Below are 15,623 nucleotides of genomic sequence, written 5' to 3' on the forward strand. Positions count from 1 at the left end.
CAAAAATGTTAACAAAATTTCACGCAAAGCATATTTTAAAATAGAGTTGCCACCTAATTAAAAATTAAAGATATTACAAAATGACTTTTAACGGCAAGAATTTCTATAAAACTCTTCAGAATGTGAGAAAGTTCCTTATTTAGATATGTTTAAAATTGAAAGCATATTTTAGAATAGAGTTGCCACCTTATGGGAAAATTAAAAGTATTACCAAATATTTGCCAAATACAAGTATCTTAAGAAAGTCTTTCGTACATGCCCGAAAATGTTTTCATTTTGAATTTTTTTTTTTTTAATAGAGTTGCCACCTTTAATATAAATATCTGAAAATATCTGTCAAACATGACAAAGTCATCTCGAAAATGTCAGCAAAGTTTTCATTTAAAGCATATTTTTTAATAGAATTGCCACCTAATTAAAAATGTAAAAATATTACGAAATGTTTTTAAAACAATGATTTTATGAAAGCTTTACAGAAAGTGTGAGACAATTTTTGATGTAGAAATTTTTTAAAATAGACTTGCCATTTGTCTAAAATTATTTTAAATATAAAAAATCGTTTAAAACTGCGACCAAATTGGCGCTCCCTCGGCTACAATAAGCCGCTTAAAAACTATACATATTGGCTGCCAAATTGTGCCTTACTTCTTACATTTTTTGTTGTACTTCAGCCAACAAAGCAACAATCGAGTTTCCGCCCTCACTAAGCCTTTTCCTTTCCACTTGCAGACTTGAGAGTAACAACCGACACAAGTGCGCCCACAATCTCACCTGCGTCGACACGACAGCAACTTCAGCAACAACAACACCACAGACAGCCCACATCCTTGACACTGGTCGATGATAACACAGACGCCTATGCTGAGGAAGACCTCAACGAACAGCATGGCGTTGTAGAGATAACCGGAAGTCACAACACAAGCAACAATAACACGTCAATAATGTATAAGGATCATCCAAAGAGATACTTGGACCGAAGTAGCTACACAATACGCGCAGTCGAGACGCGACACGGCATCATAGGTGAGTTGTAGTTGAATGATCTCTTGAGCCTACATAGTTTACTGTTATTACTATTTTCTTTGTACGCAGAATATGAAGGCTCACCACGACGCATTGGCGGTCAGGCGATTGTTGTCGTGCCCGCTGAAGTTGAAGACGAAGCAGAAGCGCCCTCGGCTGCAGAGGAAGAAGTGGAAGCAGATACGGCCGGGTCGAATGCGCAGCAAACGCATAGCCAACAACAATTGACAAAGTCAGCGCCAACAACAAACGCCTCCAATAACGGTGGCGGTGGCGGCAGCAGTCAACACAACAATGCTACAATAACCACGCACAATTCACCACAACAGCAATACCCGGCGCGCCCTGGTTTTCCACAGGTAGATCGTTCAAGTTTCTTTCCTCGCTTCCGTCACCTAATATTTTACACTTTTACATTCCAGCGTATTATTTCACCGCCACGTGAGAGCACTCCACCAATTATGCTGCTGAGCCACAGCAATTCAAAACACCAACAGCAACAACAGGATTATCAGCAACCACAAACGCTGCCACAACGGCAATCTTCACCGCCCACAACTTGCACTTTGGACAATAACGCTGAGGACACGAGCAATGATGTCTCCGAGATAGGCACAATTTCCGATTTAACCACACCGGAGGCCATTTCCACATCGGGTATGCCAACTACGCCCACATTCACCCTCGAATCGCCGGCGGTTAACGCATCGAATACCACAACAATGCCGCCAAGTGCTAGCAATGCGGCTTGTAAGCCGTTGACGGCGATCGGTAGCAGCGCCTTCAGCATACCAACTAAGTCTTCGACGTTCGACTACCTCTATGAATTCTCCGAGACGCGTAAGGTGCTCGAAGAGTTCTTCAAGTGTCCATCGATGGACGATCGACCGATTGAGAACGGCAGCGATGTCGACAGTGTCGTAAGTTGATTAAAAGTAGGGATCATTAACATATCGGGTGATTTTTTTGAGGTTAGGATTTTCATGCATTAGTATTTGACAGATCACGTGGGATATCAGACATGGTGTCAAAGAGAAAGATGCTCAGTANGGTCAACATTTAAATGAAATTATCTTCAAAAAGTAAATGTCATGAACCAATCTAACGTTTCAAATAAAGAACCGATGAGATTTTGCAAATTTTATGCGTTTTTTTTTTTAAAAAAGTTATCAAGCTCTTAAAAAATCACCCGATAGATAACTAAATTCGATCGGGGTGCAGATAGATAGCGATTTTAGGTGTATTGTGGCCAATCCAGGTTCAACAAAAGTTTAGTAGTGTTATTACGTTCGCCGAGATCTAGAAGTGTATGCTTGAAACTGAAGAAGCAAAGTTGGACTTCACACAGTTTAAGCCTCAATGAAATTGAATCTATAGAATATGGCTTTGATCTCTATTCTGAGTTCCACTATAGGTTTAGTATGGCTCAGACCAAATTGAAATTTTATGGGGTACACAGACTGATGTATAACCCCAATTCTTTATTATATCATTTAGAAAATATACCTTAACTTAGAATGATAAATAGCTCTGACTGTCATTACAATTCTGCAGGTCTGAGCTTTATCAGATCGAATTTTCATAAAAAACCTTAGATTCAATAATTATAATTACAATTAATATTACTAATTTACAATTCGTTTCGGCATTTCTGAGGCCTAAACCTTAGCTACGCCAGTAAAGAAGAATAAACCTTTGCTTAGTTGAGAAATCTACACATAGGTCAGTCTGATAAAGGTCTGAGCTTTACCAAAATGGCATCAGACTAAGCATATTTTAAAAATCTTAGTTTTAGCTTTTGACCTAGAAACTACCGCGAACTCAAACTGACGAATAGTCCTCTCTGTTTTCTTCATGTTTTTTTCAAAAGCTAGGTCCATTCAGACTTAACTTTTGATTTAATTCTAGTTTCCAGATAAGAATATCTTCATACATTCTTTTGGAGTTTATTAAAGTCGCTCGAAAATACGGCAGACAAAAAATTTACCACTTGGTTGACCATTGGCCCTTAATCTATGCGACTATATTCAGGCTCAAATGAGCCCTGATATTGACTGCATAAAAGACGAAGCTCCTTAATGGTCATTTCCTCCATATTCTTCTGCAGATTTATGGGTTTTGTCTCTTCGTATCCTGGAATGTAAATTAAAAAAAAAGTCGTCTTCGGTTGAAAAACGCCCATAACCACAAATTTCAGTCTTAATAACTTCAGTGCTGCTTCGTTCCAACAAACCCCGCTTCATAATTCTTATAAGGACCATTCGAATGACTCTTTTACTTTCGATTTTTACTTGCAGGACATCCAATACGAATTCCATAGCAATCTGGATCATGGTGACGACGATGAATTGGACTCACCATCGAATGTGAATATCGATGCCGACGAAGACGAAGACGATGAGGACGAAGAAGATGACGACGACGATGATGATGACGGCTTAATGGGTGTAGATATGGATGGTATACAGCCACAACAACATCACCACCAACTCCAACAACAACATAACAACCAAATGCGTCAACTGCAAACAACAATACAACAACGCAACAACCAGCGTGAAACACAAATACATTTACAAACATCACCAACACCGACACTGTATCGTCAACAACAATCGCAACAACAACAGCAACAGCAACAATATTTGCAGCAGCAGCCACCGCAACCGCTGCAAACTGCTCAGGACTCACGTCAGAGGAAAACACACTCGCAACGTCAGCAACAGCAACAGCAACAACAACTCAATAACAGTAGCAATAATAGCAACAGCAATAGCAACAACTATAACAATTCGACAAATGCACATCGGCGCCGCTTTACCGCTAGTCCATTGATGCGCGACTTCGACTTCTTTTTGGACTCGGCCAGTCGCAGCAGCGGCGAACAATTGGACCAACAAGACGGTGTTAATCATAATCAATTGGACACACCGGGTACTTACCGCTATTCGCCAGAGACAACGGACTATGATTCGAATTGCGGCGATTTGGACAGTAAGTCATAGGTTATAAAAAGAACTCTTAGTTATTGCTGTTCTAGTACCTTAAGACCATTTCTTGATAGTTTTGGAAACTGCCGATGTATATGACGTCTACGGTCCATTTAATTTGGACGGACTTAAGAAGAAAGGTTTGATCCGATAACGTCATCTGATCCGAGACTCGCTTCGATCCATAACACCTCTATCCCTATGTTTAGGTCGAATTTCATATGAAATGTCATTCGTCGGCCATCTGATCTCAAACCGACACCCGTCTCCCAATCCCTAGCTCCTGAACTTCGAGAGTTAGGACGTACTTCAGGAAAGAAGACAATGGTGAATCATCTGATCCAAGATCATATCCAAATTGCTAGCTCCTTTATCCCGATGCTTGGGTCGAATTTCAGATGAAAGGTCGATCGTGGATCATCTAATCTAAGACCGATTCTCAGCTCCTGTCTGCCGATGCATATGTAGGCCAAACTTCAGGAAAAAGTTCGATTGCAGGTCAAATGATCGAAAACCGTATACTTAGGTCTAACTTCAAGAAAAAGTTTGAAGGTGGGTCATTTAATCCAAGGCCATACCCCAATTCCTGACTCTTGTATCCCGATGCTTAGGTTGAACTTCAGCAAAAAGTTCTATTATGGGTCCTAGCCCTAGCTCCTGTATCTTGATGTTAAGATCTAGCTTCAAGAAAAAGTTTGATGGTGGGTCATCAGATCCAAGACCGTGCCCCTAGCAAGATCTTTTCAAATATATACTTCTATTCAGGAAACCTTGGGACTCCATGAATTTAATTCCATTGTCTTTATATGATAGCTTATTGGAATTTCGGAATCGAAACAGTTTTCAACTTTTACAATTCTCACCCGAATATGAACACAGACAAAGAAAACTTTCAAAAATCCTAACCATTCCATTCAATTAACAGGTCTCTCCGGTGAAATCAATGGCGTTTCGACATCTTGCTCCAATTACACAAAATATTATGCCTCCAGCATGCCGGTACTTGAAGATGGCTTATCGTCGGGTCACACCTCCGACACGGAGAACCAAAATAATCTCAACAATAATTTGCAGCAGCCGAGTGCCGCGATACATCACAACCCCATCGGCAGTGGTGGCATATCGATGTTGATGGATATGAAACGTTTGTCCACCAACAACAGTATAAATAGCATGAATAATCTAACCATCTCGACGACCGATGGCGGTGGTGGTGGTGGTGTTGGCGGCGAGCCGCGTAACAACTCAATATCGTCGAATATTATGCACGATACGACATATTTGCATAAAAACGATAGTCCCACTTCGGCACTGGGCATGCGCGAGGATTCTGGACGCGAGTCGGTGCGTTCGAGCACGAAGCGAGATGGACGCGAACGCGAGCTGCTCGGTCAGAGTCCCACAAGTAACAGCAATAATAAAGTATTCAAGAATATCGATCCCGAGTTGGACTCACTTTACTCGATAAGTATGATTTATACATGCTTTTCTACCAATTTAAAGAGAGGCTTCATACTAAAATCATATTTTTTCACATTACCGCAGGTATTTTCCATCGTCCCGACATGGTGCAGATGACGCCACCACCACCGGCACCCGCACCGCACCGCAAACCGAACGTACTCAGTGCGGAGCCAGAGATACTACAGCCCACGCCCTACAAAGACAACAACTCACACGGAGCGCCACCGCCGAGCACCACATCGCCCATAAATGCACTCGGCACAGCGCTCGGTTCTAACAGCGGTAGTGGCGTCACATCGGTGGCCTCAGCCATCAGCTCAACACTCAACCGCAACAAACTACACAGCGCACAGCATCACAGCGGCAGCAGCAATGCATCGTCGGTGCTGAGCAATGCGCTACACGCCAACAACCAATCGCACACGCAAACACAACTGCTGCCAAACACGCAAACGTTGCCGCCAACACAGTCACAGTCACAATCGCAAACGCAATCACAACCGCCACCACCACCCATACCCGAACGCAGCATGCCGCGTACGCCTTCACCTGTGATGAACTCGCCCGTTTGGCTGCCACGCCATTTGGATAATAGCGCTAACAAAGGTCTGCTCGCCTCCTCGCCGGGACATCATTCGAAGAATTTGAGCGCCGACGAAGATGATGTCGACACCGATCTCGAAACGGATCGCCTACTCGGCCATCAACGGCTCGACGATCAGGGTTACTATGATGAAAACAAATCGTGGGAGTCGCGCAAGCCACGTTCCTCACTGCTTTCGAAAATCTCGCCCAAACAAATGCCGAGCACGAAGACACGCAACGGCTACAATGCCTTGCTCTCGACTATGCCCGAAATCCCACCGCCGATACCACCGAAGAATTCCACTAGCAAACTGCTCGACATTGACGGTTCCATGTCATCGTCGGAGCACAGCGATAAGTCGCCGCTGAAGTCCATCGATGTGCAAGACTGTGTCGTGGGTATGGGCAGTCCGGGCGGTTCCGATGGCTCCGCCTGCATTAGCGCTAACTCGAAGAAAGAGCTCGATTTGTCGACGATCAACTCAAATGGATTGGGGAACAGCGGCGGCAGCAACAGTGGCAGTGGCAGCGGCAGCGGTAGCGGCACTGGTAGCGGAGGTGTTGGTGTTGGCGGTGGCATCGGGCTCCTCGGCACCGGCAATGCGAATGGCAGTGTTGGCGGCAACGTCAGTGGCAATGGCAGCGGTGTCGGGGTGGGCGGCGGTGGCAGTGGTGGCGGCGGTCAAAGCAGCTCCGCTGGCTCCAATAGCACCAGTGGCGAGAAAAAAGTCAAAAAGAGTAAGAACAAAGAAGGTAAATGTATTGGGTTTATCTTCGCGCAAGTAGTGTCGTTATGCCAATTTTAGTCAGCGTTGTTGTTGTTACTATTAGAATAGCATTGTTGTAAATGGGCGTGCAGCAGCCGCGCGAATTCAATTATTAGTTAGTTGCGCTGAAATTTGCCGAAGTAGCCGAGTCGCTCGCGCCGCTGCCGAACACTACCAATGAGTTCGTGTAGAGTTTCCGATAATTTTCATCAAAATTGCATCAAACAAATTGTTGTAGTAGTATATTTTTCCAAATTCTCTGGTATGTTCGTATATGTTATTTTTGTTCGTTTGTTTCGAAGTTCGTTGGTAGTGTTCGTGTTTGATCGAGGTGACGCCCATTTGCAGTTGTTATTTTTTAATTTGTACAACACGATCGATCGACGATTTTCTATTTCAACTACATTCTTCTAGTACAACTGAGATATTTTCAACATTCTGCTAATCTGTGATAACTCTTTATTTTTGCATGCGTTCCGTTACGTTTCGTTTTCTGACGAACAAAAAAAAAAACAAAAAAACAAACAATTATGTAAAACTGCTTTCAAACCGCCGCATACTTTGTAAGATAATATTTCTAAATGTTTTTTATATTATATACATAGAAAATTATATACTTTTAGTATAGTGACCGTGACGTCGATGGGTGAGAGAGTGAAAAGAAAGGAAAATTAGGAAACCTCACTGTACAATTTTTTAAAGATTTAACCTTTCAAAACATGTCATTAAATTGTTTTATCGATTTTACATAAATAATCGATTATTTTAACTATGCGTTCGGTAACCGTTAAAAAATCGATTAATATCTAATTTTTGCTTCGACATTTTACTCAATAATAATAATTTGTATCTCAACTAGATGCTCAAATCTCAAAATTTTACAGTTTAGCTTTATGCAAAGCTATCGCCTGCTAAGTAATCGATTATTATCAATTTTTATTTCGACTTCTTTAATCGATAACAATTTGCATCTCAACAAAACGCTCAAATATTCAAAGTTTACGGTTTATACATATAGACATATAATTTTTAACGCCGACTAAGTAATCGATTATTATCTAATTATTATTTCGACTTTTTTAATCGATAATAATTTTCATTTCAACTAAACGCTCAAATTTCATAATTTTGTAGTTTGACAATATAGCTTTGACCGCCGACTAAGTAATCGATTAATTTTAATCAATATTCGGTTTTTTTAAATTATCACACAACTTCAATAGTCGCTAATAATAATATATATTATATAACTCAACAAATGCCCAAATCTTAAAATTATCATAATTTTTAGTGGCTATTAAGTAATGGATTATTTTTAACTGTTATTTCGATTATTGTAAACGATTACTCGACTACAGTTATCGATAATAATTTTTATAGAAGTTTACTGCTTTTGCAGTTTTCTTTTATGATTTTTTTAATGTTTCTTTGGTGTGTTATAATAAACGATTATAGTTTTAACTGTTTACTTTTGAATTGAATTGAATCTGTTGGTCGACGGACTAATATTTTTAGCTAAGCCAAGGCTGTGAAAATCATTGTTGATGTTTTCTGTAATATCAAAAAATCGAAAGTTATCGATCTATTAAATAACGTTCTTAATTAAAAATATGTAGTAATTTCTTTATTCTCTCAATATTTTCATTATTTAACTCATTTTACGCATAAAAACTTTATTTTTAAGCAATCGATAACAAAAACCATTGTCAGAGTCTAAAAAATACTTTTATTGCAGAGGAGAATTTCAACTTTTATAATATTTTTAATTTATTATTTTTGTCGTTCTTTCGACCTCGATTAATAAACTGAATTTTATTAGTATTCATCATTAAAGATGAAATCGAAACCGATTATTTCAATTTTTTTTTGTCTTTATTTTTTTTTTTTTATGTCTGATTGATAAATTTAATCAGATAAACTTCAGAAAAATTTTCAAAATAAAAGTAATATTGTAAAAATCGATTATTTGTGCAGATTGAACTTATCGATCATTTTTTAAATAATCGAACAATAAATTGGTTTTTGGAAGAATATTAAAAAAGCAGCATATGATAATGAAAAAATCGATTACTTGTACGCACTAAACGATAAATCGGTTTTCTGAACAATAAATTCGATATTTTTTAATAATAATTTATCTGCAACATTAAATGTATCTATTAAGCAATAGAAAAGTGCATAAAAATTAATCTACTGAAAATATCGATATTTACTTTTCGATTACATTTATGAAAATAAATAGTTATCGTTTTTCGATAACTTTTTTGAAGTTAAATATTTATCGTTTTTGAAATATAAAAATAAATAAATAAAATTGAAATAAAAAATAGGTATAATATAGATATGTCATTAATCGAATTTAAACAGTTGATAGTTTTTTTTATTTATCAGCTCACATCTCTAGCACAGAATATGAAGAACATAGCTAAATAAGAAACAAAAACAGTCCTTATTTCAGTTTTTTTTTTCAAAGCCAAAATAAAATATGTATGTAAAAATCAACCATCACTCCTACTCGACACATTGCGCCATGGTCACTTAGTAATAGCATTATATTAGAAACTTTGCTCTAACTAAATAAAAAAAATGGAAGAAAGTAGACAAAAATCTATAAATACTATTTTACATCTCTAACATAATATCACTTTTGTCACCCGCTAACCTCAAAAAAAAAAACAAAAAAAATCAACACTGTTCACACGCTCTCGACCAAAAATAGGTGGCGCAGTGCTTATCGAGGGCGTACTCTTCCGCGCCAAGTATCTCGGCTCCACACAACTGGTGTGTGAGGGCCAACCCACGAAGTCGACGCGCATGATGCAAGCCGAAGAGGCGGTTTCACGCATTAAGGTGAGTCCCTATATTAATTTTTACCACCAAAAAAAGTGTTTAACGGTAGTTTGAATTGGCTAGATCTTGCTAATCATGAGTACATTAAATATGCATGATGTAAATTTTTAGACCAACAAAATCGAAGACTATTTTGTGTAATTTATTGAAATATTTTCGTAGTTTTTAAATAAGAGCTTGTTAAAATTCCGTTCAAAACATCTAATCAGACCAATCTAGCTTGGAAAATAGCTCCATACCTTAGAGAGTGGCGAATCGAACAATCTGCTGGTGTAGAACAAAGACACTGGCATAATTATATAACAGTCAGGCATGCTCTTACTCTCTTTAATTGCACTCAACTGGATAATTGATCCGAGCTCAGACATAGCAAGTACAGATGTGACGAATCGAAGATTTCTACTATATCTGATTCCCATTTCTTCATTCTCTGATTGGAATTCAGTGAAAGCTTTTATACGTATTCCGATTGATCCAGTAAGGCTCCCTTAGTACAACCATCTGCTTTGTTTTTGTCAGTTCGTAGGAACCAGGGCGGTCATTCCAGAAATATTTAAAAACTTGTGTTTTTTCACATTACAAGCTTCTTGCCATACGAATTTTGGCTTAATCACATTTTAAATTCGACGAAACGCCGATAAATGATACTTAAGAAGCCGATATATCCCTTGGCAGTACCAACTGGTTGTCTACAGTCCTGAAGAGGACACTTTTAGGGGCAAAAAGTTTAAGACACAGACTTTGACCAACTTTGAGTGTTTTAACACGACGTCTCATGCAAAGCAGTTCGAGCCACCAGGGCGCCTTCAATCGATTTCCTTGTCGAGTCGACCAGACTCTTTTTGTCGTTTTTGTTGGAGCTCGTGAAGTGCGGTCGGGAGACAAGCCAATATGAAACAACCAGTGTGTGAAATAGCACCAAAAACCAGCGCCAAGGCGTCCGAGAGTTAACCGCATGCTCAGAGTTTAGCAAACAGACCCATGTGAATTAAATAACATATTTACTTACATTATTCATTAAGGCCAGGAAATATTACGATGTAAAAATACCATAAAATATATAGTATATTAATTTTAAGTCGAATCCAATATGCTCTTATTATTAAAGTAAAAAATATTCAAAAATATGTGTTAGTCCTGTTATCTTCCTTGAAACTCGCGGACATTTGTTCTAAACATACATATGTAATATTGAATATGCTTTGTATTTTCATGAACATTCTTCTTTGCTCTGTGGGACTAACTAAAGGCCCTGGTAAGTATTCGACTCATTTGTCATGCCATCTCTTGCTTTAAAAAAAAAAAACTAGTAAATAAAGTAATTTGCTCGCATTTCTTTAACCCTTTGACCACTCTATATACGATACTAATTTCTATCCTTCATACGCTCAACTTTCAGGCACCCGACGGCGATGTACAGCCCAGCACCGAGGTGGATCTCTTCATATCAACCGAGAAGATAATGGTACTCAACACCGATCTCAAGGAGATCATGATGGATCATGCGCTGCGCACCATCTCCTACATAGCGGATATTGGCGATCTGGTGGTGCTGATGGCGCGACGCCGTTTCGTGCCACAGGACATTGATGATGCGCCCAAACCGAATCGTACACCCAAAATGATCTGTCACGTCTTCGAGAGTGATGAGGCGCAATTTATCGCACAATCAATTGGACAGGCCTTCCAGGTGGCCTACATGGAGTTCCTGAAAGCGAACGGAATTGAGGATCATAGCTTTGTCAAGGAAATGGACTATCAAGAGGTGCTCAACAGTCAGGAGATCTTCGGCGATGAGCTGGAAATATTCGCCAAGAAGGAACTACAAAAGGAGGTCGTAGTACCGAAGGCTAAAGGCGAAATCCTGGGTGTGGTCATTGTGGAGAGCGGTTGGGGTTCAATGCTGCCCACGGTGGTCATAGCGAATCTTATGTCGTCCGGTGCGGCGGCGCGTTGTGGTCAATTGAATATTGGTGATCAGCTGATTGCCATCAACGGCCTGAGTTTGGTGGGGCTGCCGCTTTCCACGTGTCAGACGTACATAAAGAATACGAAAAACCAGACTGTGGTGAAATTCACAGTGGTGCCGTGCGCCCCCGTAGTTGAGGTGAAGATCAAGCGTCCCAACACTAAGTATCAATTGGGTTTCAGCGTACAAAATGGTGTGGTGAGTGGCGTGTATAAAAAAATTATATAAAGTGCGGAAATTAGTTCGAAGTTTTTAATTAATTTTACCGTTACAGATTTGCAGCTTGCTGCGTGGCGGCATCGCTGAGCGTGGTGGTGTGCGCGTGGGCCATCGCATTATTGAAATCAATAATCAAAGCGTGGTGGCGGTGCCACATGAGAAGATCGTCAATTTGCTGGCGACGTCAGTGGGCGAGGTGAGCGAAACATTATTCAGAATAGTTTAAGTACTCAAAATCATATTAGCTTCGACTGAGCGGAATTTCACCGAAACTGCTCTTATTTAAATTCTAAAAAAATTCACCTCGAAATAAATTAGTTTAATTGTACAGAAAGACACATTTATGAGAGGATTGTGAAGTATTTTTGTTGTAGGGTTGCCATCTAAATAAAATTTTCAATTGTTAAAATTATGAAGATAACGCAATTATGGGTAACAGACTCAAAGAGTGCTAAAATGGCATACATTTGCATAAATTTTGGTGCAAGGTAGCCACCTGTTTCAACATTTTAAGTTAAAAAATGCATATACATAAATTAGACAGCTATTGTTGCCAAACTAAAGAAGTTTGCGATAGATTTCTGTCGAGAAAATTTTTGGGAAGAGTTGCCACCGGTTTCAATTAGCTTGAATAGTTAACTCCATTATGATAATACCATGAGTACATAATAAAAGAGCGCGTTAAAATTCCTTGCATCTGAAAATACTTTTGAAAAGGGTTGCCATCTAATTTTAAAATAATTGTTAAAAAAAATATTGTTTAATATAAAAATTAACATAAATTAAACAAATACACAAACAAACATGCAATTGATTTATAATTTTCCCATATAATATTTCGTTTAATTTGTTTTTCTTTCAGATTCTAATGAAAACAATGCCGACATCAATGTTCCGATTACTTACCGGCCAGGAGAATCCAATATATATTTAAGGCAAGCGTTTTTTTTTTAATAAAAAGTAATAAGTAGATATTAAAAAATTATGAAACTGGCTAAAATATATATTTACTATGCTGAGAAAACCAAAATATATTAAAAAATTAAAAACATATATAAACAAGTAAATATATAAAAATAGTTGCAAGACACTTCTAGCAGTTTAAGCGAAACTTCACACCTGTATTTCCAAAAAAAGCAAACAAACATAAAATAAAAAAAAAAATTTAGAGAAAAAAATTTAAAAAAAATTAAAATAAATTGTAAATTGCAGTTGGTTAACTATGCTAAAACAATAACAAGAAACTGTAGCAAATGAAATTAAATGTTCATTAGGTGCGTGTAACTAAATAAACATACATACTTGCATATAAATACATATAAAAATTAAAACAAAAAAAATAAAATGAAATGCAAACGTAAACAACAAAATTTGCAAAAGCGCAAATTGAGAAAAAAATATTAACACGCATAAATTTACTAGCAGAAGAATAATTATGCATAATAACTGTAAAACTTAAGCGTTCTAAGCGTAAAGTTGCAAGGAAAATAAAAATGAAATTAACTAGCGAAGATTTCCATGTATGTAATTACCCCGTTAGCTGCCTAACTAACTAACGCTCTCTGCTCTAATGCAACACACACACGCATATGAAATAAATTTATACATAAATTAAAAATATATATATATGCAATATACAAAACAAAAATATAAAACACCGCCATTAAAGCCACTAAAACTCGCGTTTCACATGCAAACATAAACACACACACATACAACTAGCAAAATTAGAGTAAATATTAAAGGAAAATAGCAAAAAGGAAATAAAGCAAAATAAAAACAAACAAAAAAAAAACAATTTAATTACTTTAGTTATACTAATTGTTAGCATATTATACAAAAGAATAGTGTTGAGCGATATATACAAACAAACAAAAACAAAAAACTTGCATACATACCAACATACATAAATATATTATATACACACACAACGCAAATAAAGAAAAACAATATTAAAATAAAGATGATAACACCACAAGCCGTAAACCACAAATTTCAAACACAACAAAAACCAAAAAAAAAAAAAAAAAAAAAAAAAAAAAAAAAAAAAAAAAAAAAAAAAAAAAAAAAAAAAAATAAATCAATCGTGAACACGTTGACCTTTTGCAGAATTCGTCCTTACAGTGCTAGCATTAGCTTAGTTGCTATAATTATACAAATACATAAATGAATATATATGTATATCAAATTACTCACATACACATGCATACTGATATATTTTCTAGTTGCAAACGATGCACATTACAAGTGCAGTGTATATATTTAAATAATACCTACAAAATATTATTTAAAATTAACTGGCGACTAGACACTTTTTAAGTTTACAAGCAAACAGTTTTGGCAATTTTCATATTTTCAAGTGAAGTACAATAATTTCCATTTATTTACTTTGATGCATACGGTATTTATATATGTATTATGCAGTTATTTTTTAAATTCTTTTGTTTTTTTTTTTTTTACTCTAGTCTCTCTCACATTGATATAAAATTTTGATGGGCTCTCTTGCTTTTATTTTGATTGACATCATCTGTAGAGTTTTAACGAGTTAGAAAGCCGATGTAATGTACATAATTAATAAACCCCGGATATTATTTTCTTAATAATACCGTTCCCATGACAGTCGGTTTTAAGTAACCGGTACGAAACTGTATTTTTATCCGGCCAAGGACTGTCAACTCTACACTGTTCCTCGAAATTACTTCAATGATGTTTTCTGCCGCTACAACAACTACAGTTTCTTAAGAATTGAAGAGATTGATTTAATCATTGCAAAGCCCTTTTTAAAAATTTCTAATAATCCAACTCAGCCGCATAAAAATTTTACGTAGTACAGAGGACGCTGCCTCTAGTCCGAGGCTATTTTCTTCTTTATGTATAACCGCGTAAGCGATGCCTGCGCCAATAAAGAAGAAACAAACAGGATACCGCATTAATTACAATATAATGATAAGATCTGGTATGACTCCCGAATTCAAGCACATTTCCTTGGTGACTCAAGTTTTTCTTCTATAAATTTCTAAATTTTTCCATATTTATGGATTTTTTCGTCGGTTATTGAAAAAAAAAATGTTGTGTAGCATTTCCTCAAAAAGAATTATCATGAAAGCTTTATTCTACAAATACTATTTTGTGGTACATTTTTAGTGTAATTGCTGATTGCTTTTACAAAAATAGCCATCATCTCATCTTTTTTTATTTAATTATAATTTATTTAATTATACACAATTTTTTTATTTATAAGCAAAATGTATTTTTTTCTGTAACTTCGTTCAAATTTAAATGAACTGTCACTTTTCAATAACAATTTGTATTTAACAGCTGGAATAATTGTTGCTAACAACATGTTGCGGAAATGTTGCCGGCGTTTTAAATACAATGTGACTCAAAGCATTGACTTTTTGCGGAATGGAATTTCGCTTCTTTTCCAATTTAATTAAAAAAAAGAATACTTATTTACGTACATTTAATTAGAAACCAGTTTGGAGCATCAAAAAATTTTGTTGAAAAATATTTTTAAGCCCTTTTATATACATACTATACGTATAAATATGAATATCCAAAAAAATGAATTTAAAAATATTTTGAAATTATATTGTGTATGTATATACATAGATTATTTTCAAAAATTATTACTTTATCACTACGTAATTTTAATTAAAAAAAAAAGCAAATTTTAGTTCAACGAAAATTAATTAAAAATTATTATATAACGTATGTATGTATGTGAAATAATTTTATTTATTTTTATTTTATTTA

General features: G+C 36.7%; 1 protein-coding gene across 4 annotated transcripts in view; it reads left to right on the forward strand.

The window, feature by feature from the left end:
* LOC108966435 overlaps positions 1–12,855 on the forward strand; it is a 178,051-nt gene extending 165,196 nt beyond the window's left edge. Inside the window, exons 5-15 of one of the 4 annotated variants that reach the window (XM_018929338.1) lie at positions 730–1,023; positions 1,093–1,382; positions 1,446–1,943; positions 3,321–4,017; positions 4,939–5,481; positions 5,559–6,815; positions 9,549–9,679; positions 10,929–10,934; positions 11,079–11,846; positions 11,923–12,063; positions 12,730–12,855. In XM_018929338.1, coding sequence (XP_018784883.1) covers positions 730–1,023; positions 1,093–1,382; positions 1,446–1,943; positions 3,321–4,017; positions 4,939–5,481; positions 5,559–6,815; positions 9,549–9,679; positions 10,929–10,934; positions 11,079–11,846; positions 11,923–12,063; positions 12,730–12,801 — 4,697 coding nt within the window. In that variant the 3' untranslated portion in view covers positions 12,802–12,855. The remainder of the gene's footprint in view (positions 1–729; positions 1,024–1,092; positions 1,383–1,445; positions 1,944–3,320; positions 4,018–4,938; positions 5,482–5,558; positions 6,816–9,548; positions 9,680–10,928; positions 10,935–11,078; positions 11,847–11,922; positions 12,064–12,729) is intronic. The other 3 variants (XM_018929339.1, XM_018929340.1, XM_018929341.1) reach the window with 3 other exon arrangements.
* Positions 12,856–15,623: the final 2,768 nt, after the last annotated feature.

The sequence above is a fragment of the Bactrocera latifrons genome, unplaced genomic scaffold (assembly GCF_001853355.1).
Source record: "Bactrocera latifrons isolate USDA-ARS-PBARC rearing strain unplaced genomic scaffold, ASM185335v1 scaffold_16, whole genome shotgun sequence".
NCBI lineage: Eukaryota > Metazoa > Arthropoda > Insecta > Diptera > Tephritidae > Bactrocera > Bactrocera latifrons.